The sequence below is a fragment of the Ostrea edulis genome, chromosome 1 (assembly GCF_947568905.1).
Source record: "Ostrea edulis chromosome 1, xbOstEdul1.1, whole genome shotgun sequence".
In the NCBI taxonomy this organism is placed as follows: domain Eukaryota; kingdom Metazoa; phylum Mollusca; class Bivalvia; order Ostreida; family Ostreidae; genus Ostrea; species Ostrea edulis.
In genome coordinates, this window is record NC_079164.1 from 63,712,874 (window position 1) to 63,731,686 (window position 18,813).

At 34.5% G+C, this 18,813-nt stretch overlaps 1 protein-coding gene across 1 annotated transcript in view; it reads left to right on the plus strand.

The window, feature by feature from the left end:
• Positions 1–1,939: 1,939 nt before the first annotated feature.
• The window catches only part of LOC125647852 (clustered mitochondria protein homolog), a 22,604-nt gene continuing 5,730 nt past the window's right edge, over positions 1,940–18,813 (plus strand). The window contains exons 1-30 of the mRNA XM_048874677.2: positions 1,940–2,147; positions 6,607–6,806; positions 7,155–7,326; positions 7,485–7,628; positions 7,869–7,981; positions 8,062–8,131; positions 8,245–8,329; positions 8,419–8,497; positions 8,601–8,751; positions 8,940–9,076; positions 9,495–9,586; positions 9,702–9,804; positions 9,946–10,066; positions 12,492–12,583; positions 12,685–12,725; positions 12,840–12,894; positions 12,996–13,074; positions 13,286–13,391; positions 13,541–13,628; positions 14,080–14,227; positions 14,369–14,434; positions 14,589–14,650; positions 14,946–15,023; positions 15,760–15,830; positions 15,938–16,010; positions 17,035–17,196; positions 17,908–17,971; positions 18,080–18,170; positions 18,360–18,546; positions 18,690–18,813. The exon at positions 18,690–18,813 is cut by the window's right edge and continues 68 nt beyond it. Of these exons, the coding sequence (XP_048730634.2) occupies positions 2,045–2,147; positions 6,607–6,806; positions 7,155–7,326; positions 7,485–7,628; positions 7,869–7,981; positions 8,062–8,131; positions 8,245–8,329; positions 8,419–8,497; positions 8,601–8,751; positions 8,940–9,076; positions 9,495–9,586; positions 9,702–9,804; positions 9,946–10,066; positions 12,492–12,583; positions 12,685–12,725; positions 12,840–12,894; positions 12,996–13,074; positions 13,286–13,391; positions 13,541–13,628; positions 14,080–14,227; positions 14,369–14,434; positions 14,589–14,650; positions 14,946–15,023; positions 15,760–15,830; positions 15,938–16,010; positions 17,035–17,196; positions 17,908–17,971; positions 18,080–18,170; positions 18,360–18,546; positions 18,690–18,813 (3,157 nt within the window). The 5' untranslated portion in view covers positions 1,940–2,044. The remainder of the gene's footprint in view (positions 2,148–6,606; positions 6,807–7,154; positions 7,327–7,484; positions 7,629–7,868; positions 7,982–8,061; positions 8,132–8,244; positions 8,330–8,418; positions 8,498–8,600; positions 8,752–8,939; positions 9,077–9,494; positions 9,587–9,701; positions 9,805–9,945; positions 10,067–12,491; positions 12,584–12,684; positions 12,726–12,839; positions 12,895–12,995; positions 13,075–13,285; positions 13,392–13,540; positions 13,629–14,079; positions 14,228–14,368; positions 14,435–14,588; positions 14,651–14,945; positions 15,024–15,759; positions 15,831–15,937; positions 16,011–17,034; positions 17,197–17,907; positions 17,972–18,079; positions 18,171–18,359; positions 18,547–18,689) is intronic.

Genomic DNA, 18,813 nt, shown 5'->3' on the forward strand with positions numbered 1-18,813 from the left:
ATTTAGTTAGATTGAGGATACGTAGCGTTATACAGTTTCTGTGTTACTTAATTATTGTGAATCTACACATGAGATTTATGTAAAATGAATTAAAGAAAAATTTCAACAAACTGGCCGACAAAATTCCCATGATACATTTCTTTGTATCAGCTGTGACTTTTCAGCAGGTATATATATGTGTCGTATTAAACAGTATTTTGTTAAACACCAGACCAAAATTTTGTCAGTATGAAAAACTATGAAAAATAATACGATTCGACAATTTCGACAAATCATGTACGAGTTCTGGTCTACTCAATGTAAGGAGAAAACGATGATTTTCTAATGTATATTTATGAGGAAATAACGTACAATTTATGGTGGATGTGCGCAAGCGCACGAGAATTTTTTTTACTAGAAACACCACGTGAGATGAGAATTTCGTACACCATATGTATATGATGTAGTCGTACTGAAAAATTTAACCCCCTCCCTCCATTGCTCAAAGTGGTTCTCTCTACCCAATAGCTGTTTCTGTTTGACTATCTTTTATTGCTGAATGTATCCCGCTAACAGCCTGCAGGCCGTTGTCGCATAATATAACGTTCGGCTATTTCGAGTTCCGATCGGAACCTTAAAATCATGATTTGGGTTCCGGGTTTTACTGTAATTTTTGTTGCGGCCAAGGTTTCAATCTGTGAACCGCGATATTGTCACTTTTTATTCTACCTCGAACGGTGGAAGGTGCCAACACCTATCTGACGTCGGGGAAATATCCCAATAATTGTTCAGAAAATGAAAAAAGGAAAACAAGGCAACAGTCAAAGTCGTCCCTATGAATGACGAGGCAGTATTTAAGTTTTGACGACTATATGTATATACCAAATAAACATTTATTTTATTTATTTATGGTATATAGGTAGAATACTGGGTAACAAAAGAAGAGACCTATAGGGGAGAACAATCTTCTGGAAAAAGTCACATTGTTCTATCAAGTTTCTTTTGTTATTTTCTTTCGGTACATTTTTGATTTTTGAAAACACAGAAATAGGCGTATCAAACCGGCTCTAACTACAGGCCCCTGTTTTATTGTATAACTCGATGAAAAACGACAGAATCCATAAGGAATGTTCGTAAACATTTCATATTTCAATAGTTTTAAGGGATAACTGTGTACCGGAACCAAAATAATGTCGGGAACCAAATCCACGCTTTCAAATTCCGCGTGCAACGTCACGTGATCTTGAATATTTCGAATTGGGGCGTTCACTATCCGACTCGGAGAATACATAATTAGATTACTCTTTAATCCGATTAAGTTAAATTGCATAAAGTGTATAGTTAAAATATATAGGTTGATGTAGTTAAAACACGTGGGTTTTTTTTACTCCTACGATAATATCAAAAGATTACGTACAGCATATATATAGCTTTGTAACTGTAAAGGAGAAAATGCAATGTTCAGACAGACCGCCGGGATTCCAACCCTGGCTATTAAAGTGTTCTACCAACTGAGCTATCTGGCCACCGTCAGTCGAAGCCGCCTGACCTCTATATGTACGGCTCTCTCTCTCTCTCTCTCTCTCTCTCTCTCTCTCTCTCTTATCTTTACCTGGACTGATCTTACTCTACGGCACCAAATGTAACTGAAAAAGAAAAATTGCAATGCAGCAGACCACTGGGTCTCCTGAATCTCTAGTCAGGTGCTATACCAACTGAACTATATCTGGCCACCGGCGATCGAATCTGACTGACCGCTACAGCTCTAATCATTTTGGCCCTGCGACTGACTCACATTTAAAATGAATCTCGAACTTGTAAAATAGCAAAATCTCATGAATTTTATAAATTCATAATTACATGGCATGCGGCAGTGTTCGTATTACTCGGAGTGGAACATGGCAAATCCGTGCGTTGTTACGCCGCTCGTCGGTAAATTGTAGTTACTTTTACCCAGTCCTTAAAGCGTTCGACCGATTGTGATTTTTTTGAGGTGAAACGTGCATATATGTAGGACAAGTTTCCTAAGACGGTGCACGTGTTTTCCTGTGAAAGTCATAGTTCGATGGCAGGTATCTCAGAACACGACAACGATGAAAGTAATGCTACGACAATGCAGAATGGTTCACCTAAATCCCAGTGCGTGACAGCGACGGTAAATGGCAATGGTAAGTCAGGAGAAGAATAATAAAATTTTAGTAACGAAGTGCTGTGCAGACGACGGTATAGCAAGTTCAATCGTGTTTATTTGCAACTTTCAAGTTTTTAATTCGACAATATTGTATGAAATAAGATTGATAAGCTCGTCTATTTTGTGAATTATTGCTAAATAGTTCCAATTTTTAACATTTTCATTGATGTCTTTACCCTCTGTTTACGCAACAATTTCATTATGCAACCAATGTTCGTGCTTGCGTCTAAATCTTGCTTTGTTTTTAGAATTGTGCAGATTTTATTGGCAGATGAAATCATGATGAATAAATGCGATTGCAACGTTCTGTTTAAAAATGCATAACCACGTGTTATTATTTATTAACCGTACGTAACTTTTCAAGGTCGTCTGGGTCGAAATGTAGTTCGTGTGACCTCAACGAATCAGCTGGCTTCATTTTTCATTACGTAGTAAGATAGTTTGGTTTTGAGATCTTCTCAATGTATAAGCAAGTTATCCAGCAACCTACTTTATAATTATCTGTACATGCATAAAATTCTGTAATGAATTGTTGACAACAACATATAAATAGGCAACACATATAACACAAACATGATAAATAAACACACACTCAATACAGGGAAATTGTATAATAATAATTATTGTACATACAATTCTGTATACAGAATTTGTATGCACTGTCAGAGACATATGATATATAACAGGGATGAGCAACTCCAATGGTGGCATGTTTACTGCTTAAAATATGTGACAGTCCAACCCGCCTTTAAATAATTTTTTTCCCCTATTTATTGGTTTCATAAATTTATGCTGATTTAAGTTTATTTCACTTCTATCATAAATTGGAATCAAACATGTACTAAGAAGTTTTAAAATGATTTGATGATCAACAAACATGCCATTAACAAAAAAGTAGACAAATCATAACTAATTGCTGAAATCTCACAGATTTTGTCAAGTTTGAGTCATGTGTCGCATTTTGAAACTTCACTGTCATTTTACTTTGAAGTGAAACATCTACTAAAAATATTGTATCTTGAGAGTCATTGGCACGATAAAGAACACTCATGGCTACAGCTCTGAGCACCATGCTAGATCTAGATTAAAGCTCTTCAACTACAGTTGGTGACATTGTCAATATGGAAGAAAGATTCTCCAAGGAATGTAAAACAAATAAATATCAGTTACCTGAACAGTACATATTACAATATTTAGGGTATACATGCATGTTTGTACCTGCAAGTTCTATGTACGTAGTTCCACCTTCTTGTGACGTCATAAGATTTCGCATAGTTGATGATTTAATCAGATTTATGCACGACAGAAACATGAATTTTATTGGAGTCTTTTTCAATAGTTATTGTAAAAAATCTTGTTAACCATAAAATGTTTCAAAAGTCTTTGTTATATATGAATAATCAATTGTATGTTTCAAAATATTGAACCCAAGGGCAATAAGTTTGTTTTCATTAGATAATTTATCAAGTCCATTATGCGATAGATTTCCTTTATTTTTCACAAACATTTTGTATATTTTTTAAAGATACAGTTTCATGAAATTGTTAAGAATATTATTATATTATTTTAACCAGTTTTTGTGAAATTTTGATTTATAATGCTGTCTAAGGAAAATTGCAATTTTCTGACATTGATAACAGGTAAATGTGTGCTTATTGATTAAAAATTAACTAATACTGCAACATACTTATTTTATCATTTTTATGCCCCCGAGATTGAAGATCGTGGGGCATATTGTTTTTGTCCTGTCTGTCATTCTGTCTGAAACTTTAACCTTGCTTATAACTTTTGAACAGTAAGTGCTAGAGCTTTGATATTTCACATGAGTATTCCTTGTGACAAGACCTTTTCGTGGGTACCAACATTTTTGACCCTGTGACCTTGGAGGGGGGCATATGGCTATGTGTAGCAATCTTGTAAAAATCTAATATACAAGTTAAAATCAAAACCTTTATTGTATTTTGTTACAATAATTACTCACAGGTGTGGACTCTGGTTTAGACTTGACATCTATGATACTAGAAACAACATTGTCACTTCTACTTGTTTCCATTCCATGCTTTCAATGTTTTGTCATTGAGGATGTTGATCCTGTGGCGTAATTTAAATGTATCTGACATATTTTACATACTGTCATTGTATTGTCCACAATGCCATTATTTAACAATTGTTCAAAATACAGCCACATTTGAGGATTTTGATGCCAATTTGTTTGAACGGATTTTTATTAATGATTATATTGTAAAAACCGGACCCGAAATGAAATACGGAAAAATGGAACCGAACCCAACCTGAACAACATGACCTGGCTACATGCAGTTACTGTTTTTCGGTTATTTCGGGTACCCGTTGCAGCCCTAACTATAGTATATGTTTATTTTTCTTGCTGACCTCCCAACTAGAATTTATTTTAATTGATTTTTATACTGAACAGTAACCTCCATTAAAATATGTTTGTTGCTCCATATTTCTCCAGATATTTCAGTTCAGAAAGTAGTAAAAAATAAAATTGAAAATTTTCAGCTCAAATATGTCCATGTCCCTTTAAGGATGCTTTTTGTCAACTTAATGTAGTTCCACCCTAAAGGAACATAAATTATCTTGGAGTCTTTTCCAAAAGTTATTGTAAAAAATCTTGTTAAACATAAAATATTTCAAAACTCTTGGCTATATGTGAATAATCAATGGCAATAACTCTGTTTTTATTGAATTCTTTATCAAGTCCATTATGCAATTCCTTACTTTGTCCTCTTTGTTCCATTCGGAACATAGTACCCACACTGTTGTTCTCCATCTTGTTCTGTCTTGGGCTGTTCTCTTGGCTGCACCCCAGGTTATGTTGATTTTCCTGAGCTCTGCCTGTAGAGTTCTTCTCTAGGTGGTGACAGGTCGTCCCCTCTTTTACTTTCCCTGTGGGTTCCAGGCCAAGCTGTGGTGTGGGATGTTGTTTGGTCCTCTGCGCAGGTTGTGTCCAACCCAACTCCATTTCCTGCTCTGGATCCATTATGCAATAGATTTCCTTTATTTTTCACAGACCATTGTATACTTTTGTAAAGAAACAGTTTCATGAAATCATCATGAATACTATCAAATCATATTACATTGCCAGTTTTTGTGAAATTTTATAATGCTGTGTAATTGTAATTTTCTGACGTAAAACGTCGTTGGTATATATATTTTATTTTATGATTTTAATATTAGTTTAGTCAGGAGGTTATTAGTTTGAAAAAATCACAACAAAAAACATTGTGTAAAATGAGATTTAATTCTGATTAAAACAAAAATTAGATTGCATACAAGCTGCTGTGGCCAGGATTTATAGTGTTACCCTTGTCCATACATCTGTCACAGTTTGCTTCAGATTTTTTGGTTTGACTTAAGACATGTATAGCAATCTTACTTATCCCCCCCCCTCCCCCCCCCCCCCCCCCCCCCCCCCCCCCTCCTCCAAGTCTTATTTTACCTATCTGCATTTTTTTTGGTTACTTTGGTAATAGGAAATATGAGATATATTTCTTTGGCCAAAAGCAAATGAATATGGGTTTATCAAAATCAGCAAAATTGTATTTTGTGCATTTACTGTTTATGTCGATACAGTCATGCTTTTGCAAATGACAACTTTTGCACTTTGCTGCAAAAGAAACTAATTTAGTGTACACATTCCATGCACAGTAAATTATTAGTTTTAATCATATGACTCGCTGCAAAGGTAAAAAGAAAGGGGGGGAGGGTTTAAAAAATTTCATTTTCACAAGTTTCAAGGCTTTGATATAAGTGAATGAGCATGATTTTATTTTATGTATGTAATTATTGTGTTGTTAGTCAAATACAATTACAGATGTGGCTGGTACATGTGTATCACTGTAGATATGAGTAAAATGCTAGAGTGAATATAGATCATATCATCACCAGAGACTGCCAGTGTTTGTAGAATGTATCTTAAGGCAGCAGATAAATACATAAAAAATGATTTTCATAAGATAACTTTGTATCACAGTGCACATAGTTGGAGAATTATGGTGTTAAAAGAAATTTGAAATTTTTACAACACTGATAAATTACAAACGACAATACAGGATATGTTGTGGTTTAGGATGGACTGTGTAATTCATAATGAAGATAAAACTGTTGCTACTCCTTACAAGTTTTATATAAAAGGTTTTATTCTGCATTTGATCATGTAGTAAATGTATATGTGTCCGTGAATAGTTTTTAATTGTTCATTTCTTAATCCAGATTTAACATGTCAAGTATTGATTTGGTTTAAATACCAGAAGTTTTCCTATATTACATATGGAGTGAGCCAGATTTGTCACATGTTATATTTTAAAAAGAGAGATTTACAAAGCAGGAAGCCCATAGAAACACCTGCTCCTGCTGTTTCAGGAGGACTGCAGCACACTATAAAGGACAGTCTCCATGTTTTCTAATTTCAGAGAAGATGATTGTGGACGATGGAGTTGGCTCTGAGAAACCCTTGGTTAATGGGTCCCAGGACATTGCTCCTGTGGGGGAGAAATCGGGGGCAGAGGCTGGGGAAGAGGGAGAAAAGAACGACAAGGAGATAGTGTTGATACAAGATACAGGATTTAATGTGCAGATACAAATCCCAGGCGGAAGCCCCATAGAATTACCAGTAAGGTTGATTTTATGCAAAGTGCAATCATCAAAGTTGTTAATATCGTAACTTCCATAATTTACATGTATGTAGACTAGTACACGTTAATATTTTAATTCATACTCGCAGCGTAAAGGTCATTATTTTATATTGTTGTTTTAATGTGAAGGTTAAGTGTATGGGAGGAATGTTTGAAAATGTGCATTAAATATTGAATGATAAGTAATAAACTGTACAGATGCTGTAAAGCAGTGTGATTAAAATATGAAAAGAAAAGGAGTGGACTGAGAAGCTGATTTAAATCAAATTGGCTGTAAGGATGACTGAGAAGTTTTATGTGTTTACCCAAGGTTTTTGTTCTGACAGGTGAGTTCAATGGAGCTGGTCCAGGAGATTCACCAGGTGTTGATGGACCGTGAGGATACTTGTATCAGGACCTGCTTTTCTCTACAGCTGGATGGAGTCACACTGGACAACTTTGCAGAGCTCAAAAGCATAGAGGGTCTCAAGGAAGGCTCCAACATTAAAGTGGTGGAAGGTGGGTAGTGTTCTTCTAAAGGAGAACATTGTAACTGATGAGTGGTTTTGATGCAGTGTTTAAAAAATATCAGTACTTAATAAAGATTGATAATAGTTTTTAAACTCTTATATTTTAAAATAAACTGAGTGATGCCTGCACATAAATTGTTTTTACAGAGCCATATACTGTACGAGAAGCCCGTATACATGTTCGCCACATCAGAGATTTGCTAAAGTCTGTGGATCCTGCTGACACATACAATGGAGTGGACTGTAACTCTCTCTCCTTCCTCAACGCAGTCACATTAGGAGATATTCTAGGTAATCTAAACTAGCTCTCCATGTTTTACTAGCTAATGTAGACTTATATGAAGGGTTATCCTAGTCTGTCTGTCTGAGTTGTTTCCATCCACTTTCTTGAGAACACTTTGCAGATGGATGTTCATATTTGCAGTATTGGTTGATGATAGAGACATCACCTTGGGTTGGTTTTGGGGTCTAAGGGTCTGGCAAATACGATAAATATGATAAATTTTAAAATTTGAATCTTTGTATTTTCAGACAAGAAAAGGTCAAAGCCAGACTCAGTGGATTGTACTCCGCCAGATTACATCATGCCAAACAACAAAGAGAGGCCCCTACTGCCCCTACACCCAGGGCTAAAAGACCTCAAGGTGAGTGATGCTCAGAAGTTATTGAAAATTGAACCTATCAGTTAAAGTGAACATATTTATTTTCATGTTTTCTGTTATAGGGTCCACAGTGCCTCCGAGTGTTGACCTACAGTGGTTGGAATCCACCCCCAGGAAACCGAAGAATGCATGGTAGGGATGATGTCATCTACTTTTAAATTAGTTGTTTATTATCCAAAATGTAATGCATAATTGGATTCAGTATTGAAATTTAAAATTAAATACTGCACATTTTTGTTGTGTAGGTGATTTGCTGTACCTATATGTCTTAACACTAGAGGACAAAAAATACCACATAACTGCCTCGACTCGAGGATTCTATGTCAACCAGTGAGTATGGAATGGATTGAAGGACCATGATTTTTTCTGTAATATGGATATCAGTGTCTTTGTTTATTATTGTGCGATGTGTGTTTTAGGTCAACGGAAGATGAATTCAACCCAAGAGCTGCCCAGCAAAAGTTTTTGTCTCATTCCCTTATCGATCTTTTAAATCAGGTATGTATCATTGTTTTGTTGTTTGGTTTGGGTTTTTTTTTTGCTCACTGGAAGCATTTACTTGTACATTTGATTTGAGTCGTTCTGATGCCTGTAAATGTAGATAAGTCCAAGTTTCAAGAGGAACTTCAGTATTCTTCTAAAGAAGCGAGGACAGAAGCACCCGTTTGAGCGAGTGCCTTCACCGTATCAGATCTACAGCTGGATGGCTCCTCAATCAGAACACACTGTGGACTACATCAGGGCTGAGGATGGTACGTTTGATGTACTCTAGATACTGTACTTTTTTATGCAGAGAAAACTATACATTTGTATATTTATATATCGGTTTTGTTCTTCAAAAAAGGTTTTGGAGTGAAATACATTTTCCATTATTTCATTTAACGAGTTAAGGCCTTGTATTGTGATGTAGAATAGGAGATGATTGTTGATATTTTGATAGCCTTTTCCACACGTCTGGGGTATGAGGAACACATCCCAGGGCAGACTCGTGATTGGAATGAAGAGATTCAAACAACACGAGAATTATCAAAGAAAACACTTCCAGAGAGGCTTATCAGAGAGCGTGCAGTATTTAAGGTAAAGTTCCATGTGCAAAATTAAGGCCTGACCAATAGCTCCAATCTACCCCAAAATCAAACTAGTCTATTCCAATTTGAAATGAAATAAGCTTCGTGTGGTTCTAAGTATGCAAAGACTCAATTCCTTATAAAAAAAAAAATATGAAATTGAAAAATGATCAGCATAATAAAGGATTGAAAACATCTATCACATTATTTTCCACATTACTGACTAGTTTTGGACCATCCCATTTATCAGAGGTCTGTCTTAATTTAGACTGGAAAAGTCTACAAGATATTCCACCCTCTTGGTTAGTTTCACATACTGTCAATGGAAGCTTTGAATGCATTTATGAGTAGGTGTGTGTGATACTGATAAGGAAATCCTAAAGTTGGAAGCTAATTTAGATCTTAACCAGATGAGTGTTTACTTTCAGGTGCACAGTGATTTTGTTGGTGCTGCCACCCGTGGTGCTATTGCTGTGATTGATGGAAATGTTATGGCAATCAACCCAGGAGAAGATGCTAAGTCAGTTTTCTTACAAACTGCTATTTCCAAGAAATATGCTATCATTTCAGCAGATGTTTTCATAGGAAGGTGCTTACAGATGGCACACTGACCAATGACTGTTCTTTTATTTCAGGATGCAGATGTTTATTTGGAACAACATTTTCTTCAGTCTTGGTTTTGATGTAAGAGAGCACTATAAAGATTTTGGAGGAGATTACGCAGCATACATTGCTCCAGTAAGTGTAAAAAGGCTTTCTGTCCAGGTTTTTTAAAAAAAATATTGGGGCGTTTTTGTGATTGGTTTTGTTGAGAATTATTTTGTACATAGCATTTTGCATTGAAATGTGTAGTGATATCACTTGTTGACTGTTATACAGGGCAATGATCTACAGGGGGTGAAGGCCTACTTTAATCTTGACTCGGAGGGACTCTACACACTGGGTACCGCAGTCATTGATTACAGGGGCTACAGAGTTACGGCACAGTCCATTATACCAGGTCTGTATCCAAATGTTTTCAAATTTTGTGAACTGATGGCATCTTCCTATACAAAATACTGAAGAATTTCTGTGTGTTTGAAGAAAAAATGTATGTTATAACCTGTCCTTCTTAACAATTTGTCCATTATACATTTCTTATATTATTTTTCTCACCCATTGTCTTTTTATATATACATGTACCTTTGTTGTTATTAAACAATAATCATTGTAAAATATGTTTTGGATCTCATATATCACTAAATGGGGTCTGAGCGAATAATAAACTTTAGCTTGTCAAGTTGACATGATTAATTACCGTTTGACCTTGGTGCATATAGCAAGAACTCTAATATTGTTTAGAGCTTTCACTATAAGTCAACACCTTTTTGGTGTTCTTGAGATATTACCATTATAACATGACAACCTCTCCATTGATACTCAGTAATTTGCAACTGCAGGTTGTACATGTACTATAAACAGAAGCATTCATATTTTACAAGCATATGTTGTTTTAAAACAATGTGCTTGATTTTATTATGCCAATATAAACAACAGTGAAATTTGGGTTAAATGATTAAAAGTAAGGAAAGTGAAATAATGTTCTGATACCCCATGCAAAGAGTTGTGGAGAGTATAATATTTCTGACCTGTCAGTCAGTCCTTCAGTCCTGTTCTTGTCAGCACAACTCCTCTGAAACCACTGAACAGAATTTATTGAAACTTTGTAGTTAATAAGGACATATTGTGTAGATGTGCATATTTGCAGGAAATTCTTATCCAATGTTTGTTCTGGGAGATATGCTCCTTTGAACTTGGAATTAAATTTACATGCACCACTGAGAGAGTTTGTCAACGCAACTCCTCTGAAACCACTGAACAGAATTTCATGTAACTTTGCATCTTTACAAGTCAAAGGTTATTGATTTGTTACCTTGCACTAGTAATGGATCAATAACCCTTCATTTGTAAAGATGGTAACTTTGTATTTAATGTGGACATGATTCACAGCAATACTGATTTAATTTTTTTCCCTGAGAGTTATGCCCCTTTTGAACATAGAAACTTAATTCCTGTATGTACCACAGGCAATTGCAACGCTTGGGGTCGAATTTACTATGTAAAGAGTAAAGGTATAGAACTCTAAATATAGGGTACCCAAGTTAGCCGATGTAAAAACAATAAATTAATGGATATAAAATTCTACTTTGTATTTTAATTTATTCATACATAATCAATCTACATTACTACCAAAGTTCATCCCGAAATTCCATATACTTCCCAAGATATGCGGAAATGAACTCGGAAAAATGCCTATTATTTTTTGGTTGACTTTTAGCTGGGCCCCAACACTATACGACTACACAGAGTGTTTGAGCATTGCAACAAGCTATCAAATAGAATGTGCAGCATAAAATATCATTTTTAAAATGAATTTCTTACCCCAATTCATAAAATGAAGTCCGTAATAGCCCCAAGTGACTGGAAATTTTAAACCGTCTGTACTTTCAGTTTAAGTCATTTTCATCGGTGCCACTAACTACCCACCTTGACATCATTATCATAAATCGTCAAACACCCGTGATAATGTGATTTAGATAAAAATAGACATAATAAGACATTTGTATATTTATAAAAACTTGTTATTAGCATAATTTTTGTACTATAATGAATTAATTTTGATAAATATTAGTATTTGAGTCTCTAAATCGTTATGGGTCCTTACATCTCTTTTGGGTAATTAGTCAAAACTACGGTGATGGCTGGGATTGTGAAAGTTGACGGTTTTAAAAAATTTCAGTCATTTGGAGCTATTACGGAATTGGGGTAAGAAATTCATTTTAGAAATGATATTTTATGCTGCACATTCTATTTGATAGCTTGTTGCAATGCTCAAACACTCTTGTGTAGTCGTATAGTGTCAGGGCCCAGCTAGAAGTCGACCAAAAAATAATAGGCATTTTTCCGAGTTCATTTCTGCATATCTTGGGAAGTATACGGAATTTCGGGATGAACTTTGGTAGTAATGTAGATTGATTATGTATGAATAAATTAAAATACAAAGTAGAATTTTATATCCATTAATTTATTGTTTTTACATCGGCTAAAATGGGTACCCTATATTTAGAGTTCTATACCTTTACTCTTTACATAGTAAATTTGACCCCAAGCGATGCAATTGCCTGTGGTATGTACCACATATATATATTCTAAAAGAAAAAAATATTTGATACTAGAATAATACCAGTTCTATATTCCCAATATGCTACCATTCAAATATACATCAAAGTGTAAATTTGTTGTATTTTATGCATAGCATTGCAATTCATTATGTGTAGCATTGTCATTCATTGTGGGGAATGTGAGCTTCCTTACTCCTTCTTCTATTAAATCATATTTTTAGATTTTAAGATATCCTTGTTGAATTTTATTTACTATTTTTGTAGGAATTTTGGAGAGAGAACAAGAACAGTCGGTGGTTTATGGATCCATTGACTTTGGCAAAACAGTAGTGACCTGTGAGAAATACATAGAACTGGTGTGTAGTAGCCAACGTTTTCTAGATATATTACAGTCGTTCTCTGAAAAATTATTTGTTTTTTTAATTTATATCTTTAATGTTTATCATCTTTTTATCAGCTGCAAAAAACAGCTCCACAGTTGAAAATCTGTCCACACAAGTAAGGATATTAACTATTTTATTAGCATAATTTTTAAGCTGGGAAATATAGAATGATTAAAATGAAAATCCCTTCTTAACCATACAATTAAAAGAGATGACTTTGTTACTTCAGAGTCATTAGTGAAAAGGGAGATGAAGTAGAATTGTATACGTCTCTTGAATGCAAGGTAATTAAAAATCGCTGAGATGTTTAAAAAAAAATTCTTAATAAACTCTTTATATCTACAGTTGAGGGTTTTGAATTGTATGAATATCATTTATTTTTTAGGGAATCATAGGGAATGACAAGCGCTATTATATTCTGGACTTGTTGAGAACTTTTCCACCAGATATCAATTATCTTAAGAGTAAGTCTAGACTGTTAAAATCAATTCGGCATATTTTGATTTCTTTCTTTTTTTTTATCTAGAAATTTAAAATTGCTTTTGAAGACATTCTGAAAATGAATAAACTGTAACACTAGAAGAATCCATGACTTGTTTAAGGTTTAATCTTCTTCAAATGAAGTTACTTTTGGTCATGTCATGGGATCAAGACATTTTCTGTGTGAATTTTCAGATGAAGAGGAATGTTTGAGTAAAATCATGCAGGAACATGGGTATCCTAAGAAACACCCACACAGACTAGCATGTCTACGGCAGGAACTCATTGAGGCCTTTGTTGAGTATGTCTAAAAAAATTAAACAAATGAACATGTGCCATAGGACTATGATAGAGGGAAAAGTTTCATAAACGAAATGTCGAGAAATTAATTGATAAATATTTTTGGAATCTTCCCATTGATGGTTACACTGCTTATCTTACCTCTTGTAGAACTAGATATGTAGCATTTGTCAGACATGCAGCATACCAATTTCAACAGCTTCAACAACAGAGTCAGAAGAAGGCAGTGGAAGACAAGGTATTTGTGTGCATATTTACTGGAGACTAGTACTCAGTTACAGCAAACATACTTATAACGAATTCCAGCTTACAGTAAAACATGGTTACAGCAAACATGCTTATAATGAATTCACACTTGCAATAAAACATGGTTACACCGAACAAGCTTATAATGAATTCACACTTACAGTAAAACATGGTTACAATGTTTATAACGAATTCATGTTTACAGTAAAACACAGTAACAGCGAACATGCTTACAACGAATTCATGCTTACAGTAAAACATTGTCACAGCGCGAACATGCTTATAACAAATTTATATTATGAATTTATTAAATATAACAAAATATGCTTATAGTGAATAAAAATTCGTCATCCCTAGCAATTCACTCTTGGCTTGTTTTACTGTACAGTATTTTCAATGTATGGATTCCATGATGTGTTTATGATATAGCATTCTTTGTTCAGGAACAGAAGTTAGTACCGCAGGAGTTAGAGCTTGATGGGTTAGAGGAATCAAGTGAGGACAAAGAGAAGAAGGAGAAAGTAGAGAGTGAGAATATCGACGAGGCAAAGAAGATTGTAGAGGCACTCACAGGATCGGATGGAGAATCTTGTAAGAGAATGTTTCTACTGATGTGTAATAAGCCTGATTATAATTGATACATGTAATTACTCCTCGATTAGCCTGATTATAATTCATAATTACCCCTTGACCATTGATTAAAACCTAATGTTACTGTTTATAATTGACCAGTTGAAGAGAATAGTAAGGACATTGTAAGGAAAGCTGCTGTGGCTGTAGGCTCACTTAGTGAAACAGGTAAGGCATCCAGTCAATGTAATAGGGATAAAGGGGTTCAAAATTTAAAGGAATTATTATTTTGTAATTTTCTAGTAAATGAGATTGTGTACATGTGTAATTTGCTGTTACAATGTGTAGCTTTTCTGATGGTTTTGTTGTGTGTATTTTACAGAGTTCAATATCACCTTCAATCCAGATGTTTTCCAGCCACATGTCAATAATGCAGATGATAAGGTGAGACGTCTGATCCCAGAGTGCCTAGTGAATTCTAGCAAAACGGTTTTGTGCTGCAAATACATGTATGATATTGATGCAGCAGCTGAAAGATTGTTTTGGAAATTCCAAATTTCTTTAAATCCCATCTCATTGTCTTATCAACTTGTTTTCTGGTTTAGGTATACTCGGATGGTTTTCTGGTTTAAGTATACTCGGGTGATTTTTTAGTATGCATGTTTGTGTCATATTTCTTTAAGTATGTGGGAGGCACTGATTACAACATTCTATTTACTATTTCCTCTAATGTTTCCAGAGTGACCAATTCCAGAGACAAAAGAAGCTTGTGAAAGATGCTGCTGAGTTTCTTGTTCTTCATCAAATCCCATCATTTGTAAGTCTGCCCAAAAGTAAAAATTCTAACCGTGTATGATCAATTCCTGGTTTACCTGAGTGATGTCCTTGTCATATAAAGTCAAACAAATGTAAACAATCTTGATGCACTTGATAATATACTAAGATTATGGACTTAAATTCCCAGATTCAATATTATATAGAATATGGTATTAAATTTATGCACAGTTATATAGAATGTGGTGTTAAAATGTCACAGATGCCATTACATGTAGAATATGTCACAGATGCCATTACATGTAGAATATGTCACAGATGCCATTACATGTAGAATATGTCACAGATGCCATTACATGTAGAATATGCAATAAAGATGTATTATCTTGTGATTAAATCCCTGAAATGAATGTTATACCATGGTATGAAAAAATTAAGATCACGAACAGCTGCAGTATATCATTCTCAAATCCTATAAAGAATAAAAAACTATGAGTGGGGCAAACACGGACCCCTAGACAGAGGTTGGATCAGGTGTCTTGGAGGAGTAAGCATCCTCTGTTGACTGTTCATGCCCACTGCGAGTCCTACATGTATTGGGTAAACGGAGTTATCCGTAGTCAAAATCAGTATGTAAAGAATAACAATTGGTATGAAACGCGTCGGACAGCATTCGACCTAATGTCAGGTTAATTTGCAAATTAGATCATGACCATAGCTTAATATGATGAATGTTAAACTGTTATATGTATATTGATTCTATTGCTATCAAATTGTAGATCAGTGACTGTATGGAACACTCATCTTCTCCTATAGACGGTTTCACACTCTCTGAGGCTTTACATAACAAGTAAGGATCTAAGAATGGGATGTGGAATTACTGTATTAGATCTATAGTCAAAGAAATGTCATGTTTCTTCATTATCTGTGAAGTAATGAACTGCTTATAATTTTCAGGGGAATCAACATTCGTTACCTTGGCAAAGTGGCAGAAATGATCTCTAAATATTCCTCCGTTTCCTATGTTTATGTAAGTCCATTCAACTCTTTTCAGAAGCTTATACAAGTATTATGGTTTTCGAACAAGCATGAAATTTAAAAAAAGTGTGTATTTCAATTTCTATGCTCAGCAAATATATTTTCCAACATGCTACAAAGAGGCCTTCTTAACACTGAAAAAAAAATTGCTGTGTAGGTGACAAACCCCACCTCTTAATCGTAAGGTTTACTCTGATTGATGATTAATGTTGTGGATTAATCAATTTGATTCTAGGAGCTTTCATGCCAGAGAAACTTTTCATTTTCTGTGGAAGCAAATTGATAAATCTTATTATCCCCTCACAATTCATTGCAAGAGAGGGATATATACAATGTAGTAATGGGCCTATTCATGTGAGTTTGAGTGTATGTGTAAAACACTCCACAGGCCACATTTATTGCTTGATTGATTTGATACCTCACAGACAGCTTTGTTATCAAGAGAGGAAGAACCCTATTGATTTTGGAGTCCAAAGGTCAAGGTTATTGAGGGACTTCATAGAGAAAGCTTATTCCTGCTGCATGACAAAGTAGTTGTACTCGAACATAAATGTCATATATCAATGCCTGTATGTTTTTGTGGCACTTCTTGGGGTCATATGATATACATTATATCACACTTTTTCCTGAATGAACATAGGTAAATTTAATTATTATATTTCCATTGTATGAAAAATACTTTCCTCATACATGTAAATTCCATCTGCACATTTTATTGCATTTTGTAAACAAAGTTTCATTAAATGGCCTCTATCCCTTGAAGTTGAACTGCAGAATTCATAGTTGCTTGCTCAAAAAATTTAACACAACTACCGACTTAGAAATTATGGCAAATACTGAAACATAGTGACTGAAATATGATATTTGCATGTAAACTATAGTAATTGTGTTTTATTTTGGAACGTAAGGTCTACAGATTAATGTGAAAGTCTTTTGTTTCAGTTCTTCAGTATAGTTGCAATTTGTGGAAAACTTTTTCTGTGTGAAATATTCATATATGTTTATTTATTTTTCAGACCATTGTCATATCGGAATTAATATGCCGTGCAGCTAAGCATTTGTTCAAGTTGTACATGCAGGGGGTGGACATGATGAACACGTCTGCTGCCATCAGTCACTTCCTGAACTGCTACATCGGTTCATATCCTACCCCTCACGCTCAGGTCACTGCAGAGGAGGTACGTTCACATTCCAGTTGTGTGTCATGAAGATACTTTACATGTAGACTTGTTTGTTATCTCATGTAGTGCAAATCACATTCAAGTCATCAGTTGGTAATAAAAAAAACATGCCGACTTTGATACAAATTGACGTGAGTATAGTTTATAAGTCTAGATCAATGTGATTCAGACAAGAGATAAGTCTTCATTTGGGCAATAAATTTGTATGCATTTTGTAAAGCTTTAATGTAATTTTTTAAAATCTAGTGAAAATGTAAAATATGACATTTGAACATTCTTACCAGAGTAACACATTTCACTTCATATATATGTTGGTGCTGTCAGAGAAGTTTAGTCCTTCATGATAAAAATTTTGATTTGATTGTTCAAAAATAAAGTTAAGAAAATATAATTATTTCTAATCATGACAGTTAAAGAACCACATTACCTGACATAATATACAAAACTTGATGTCCATTTTTAGAATAATAGAACATAGGATTATATATCCATCTATTTAGAAATCAAAATTCTATATTAGTACTAATAGTGTGAGTAGATATATTTGTGTGCAGCGTTTATTAAGACATTACACTGCTGAGTAGGTTCTGTGTTTTTTGCTTTAATTTGTTTGAAATCTTCTTGCTTATATTTGATTGTCAGGAATGTTATATAGATTAAAGTTCTTTGGAGTATGAATTTCTCAGGATTTTATCATTTCTGTAACAGTTACAAAGCAAGAAAGCAAAGAGAAAGAATAACAAGAAAAACAAAGCAGTTTTCTTGAGCATAGGTAAGTGAACAAGAATTCCTGTGCAACAAATATGTACATTTTACGTGCATGTAAAGCTCTGAAGTAGAATTTACCATATCTATTTTCACATTTCTTGGATTTTTGTAGACAATACAGACTGGGTCAATGAGACCCCCTCCAAACTGTGGAAAAAAATTACAGATGAGGTTGTGGATTATTTTGACTACAAACTTGACTGGTTAGTTCTGTATGTCCTGATCATTTGATTGAATTGTCTTATCAACTCGTAATGCTACTTTATAAAAATTACTTAAAATCAGACTTGACATTTGATGACATTGCAGAGAATTCATATCTTTGGTACTTAAAATGTTTATTAAATAAACATCATATAATGATTTAAATTAAAAAATCCTTGAACTTGTAGTGATTCTGTTGAACAAGCAGTGGAGAAGTACGGTCTTCAACGTGTGTCCATGTTGAGGTCTTTCTGTGTAAGTGTGGGAATTCAGATCTTACTTAGAGAATACAACCTGGACATCAGGAACAAACAGATCTTCAATGAGGAGGACATTGTCAACATTTTTCCTGTTGCCAAACATATACACCCCAAGGTAAATTTATAATGACCACAAAATATTGTACATGTAGATACATGTGTGTTGAGTAGATACATTTTAACAATGAATCACGTCATAATAGCTGCAAATTGTAATATTATGTAAAAATGTAATGGAATTAATCTTTTATCGAACAGGCATCTGATGCGTATCATTTCTTCACAAGTGGTCAAACAAAAATTCAGCAAGGCTTGCTGAGGGAAGGCTACGATTTAATCAGCGAGGCCCTCAATCTTCTGAATAACGTTTACGGGGCTTTAC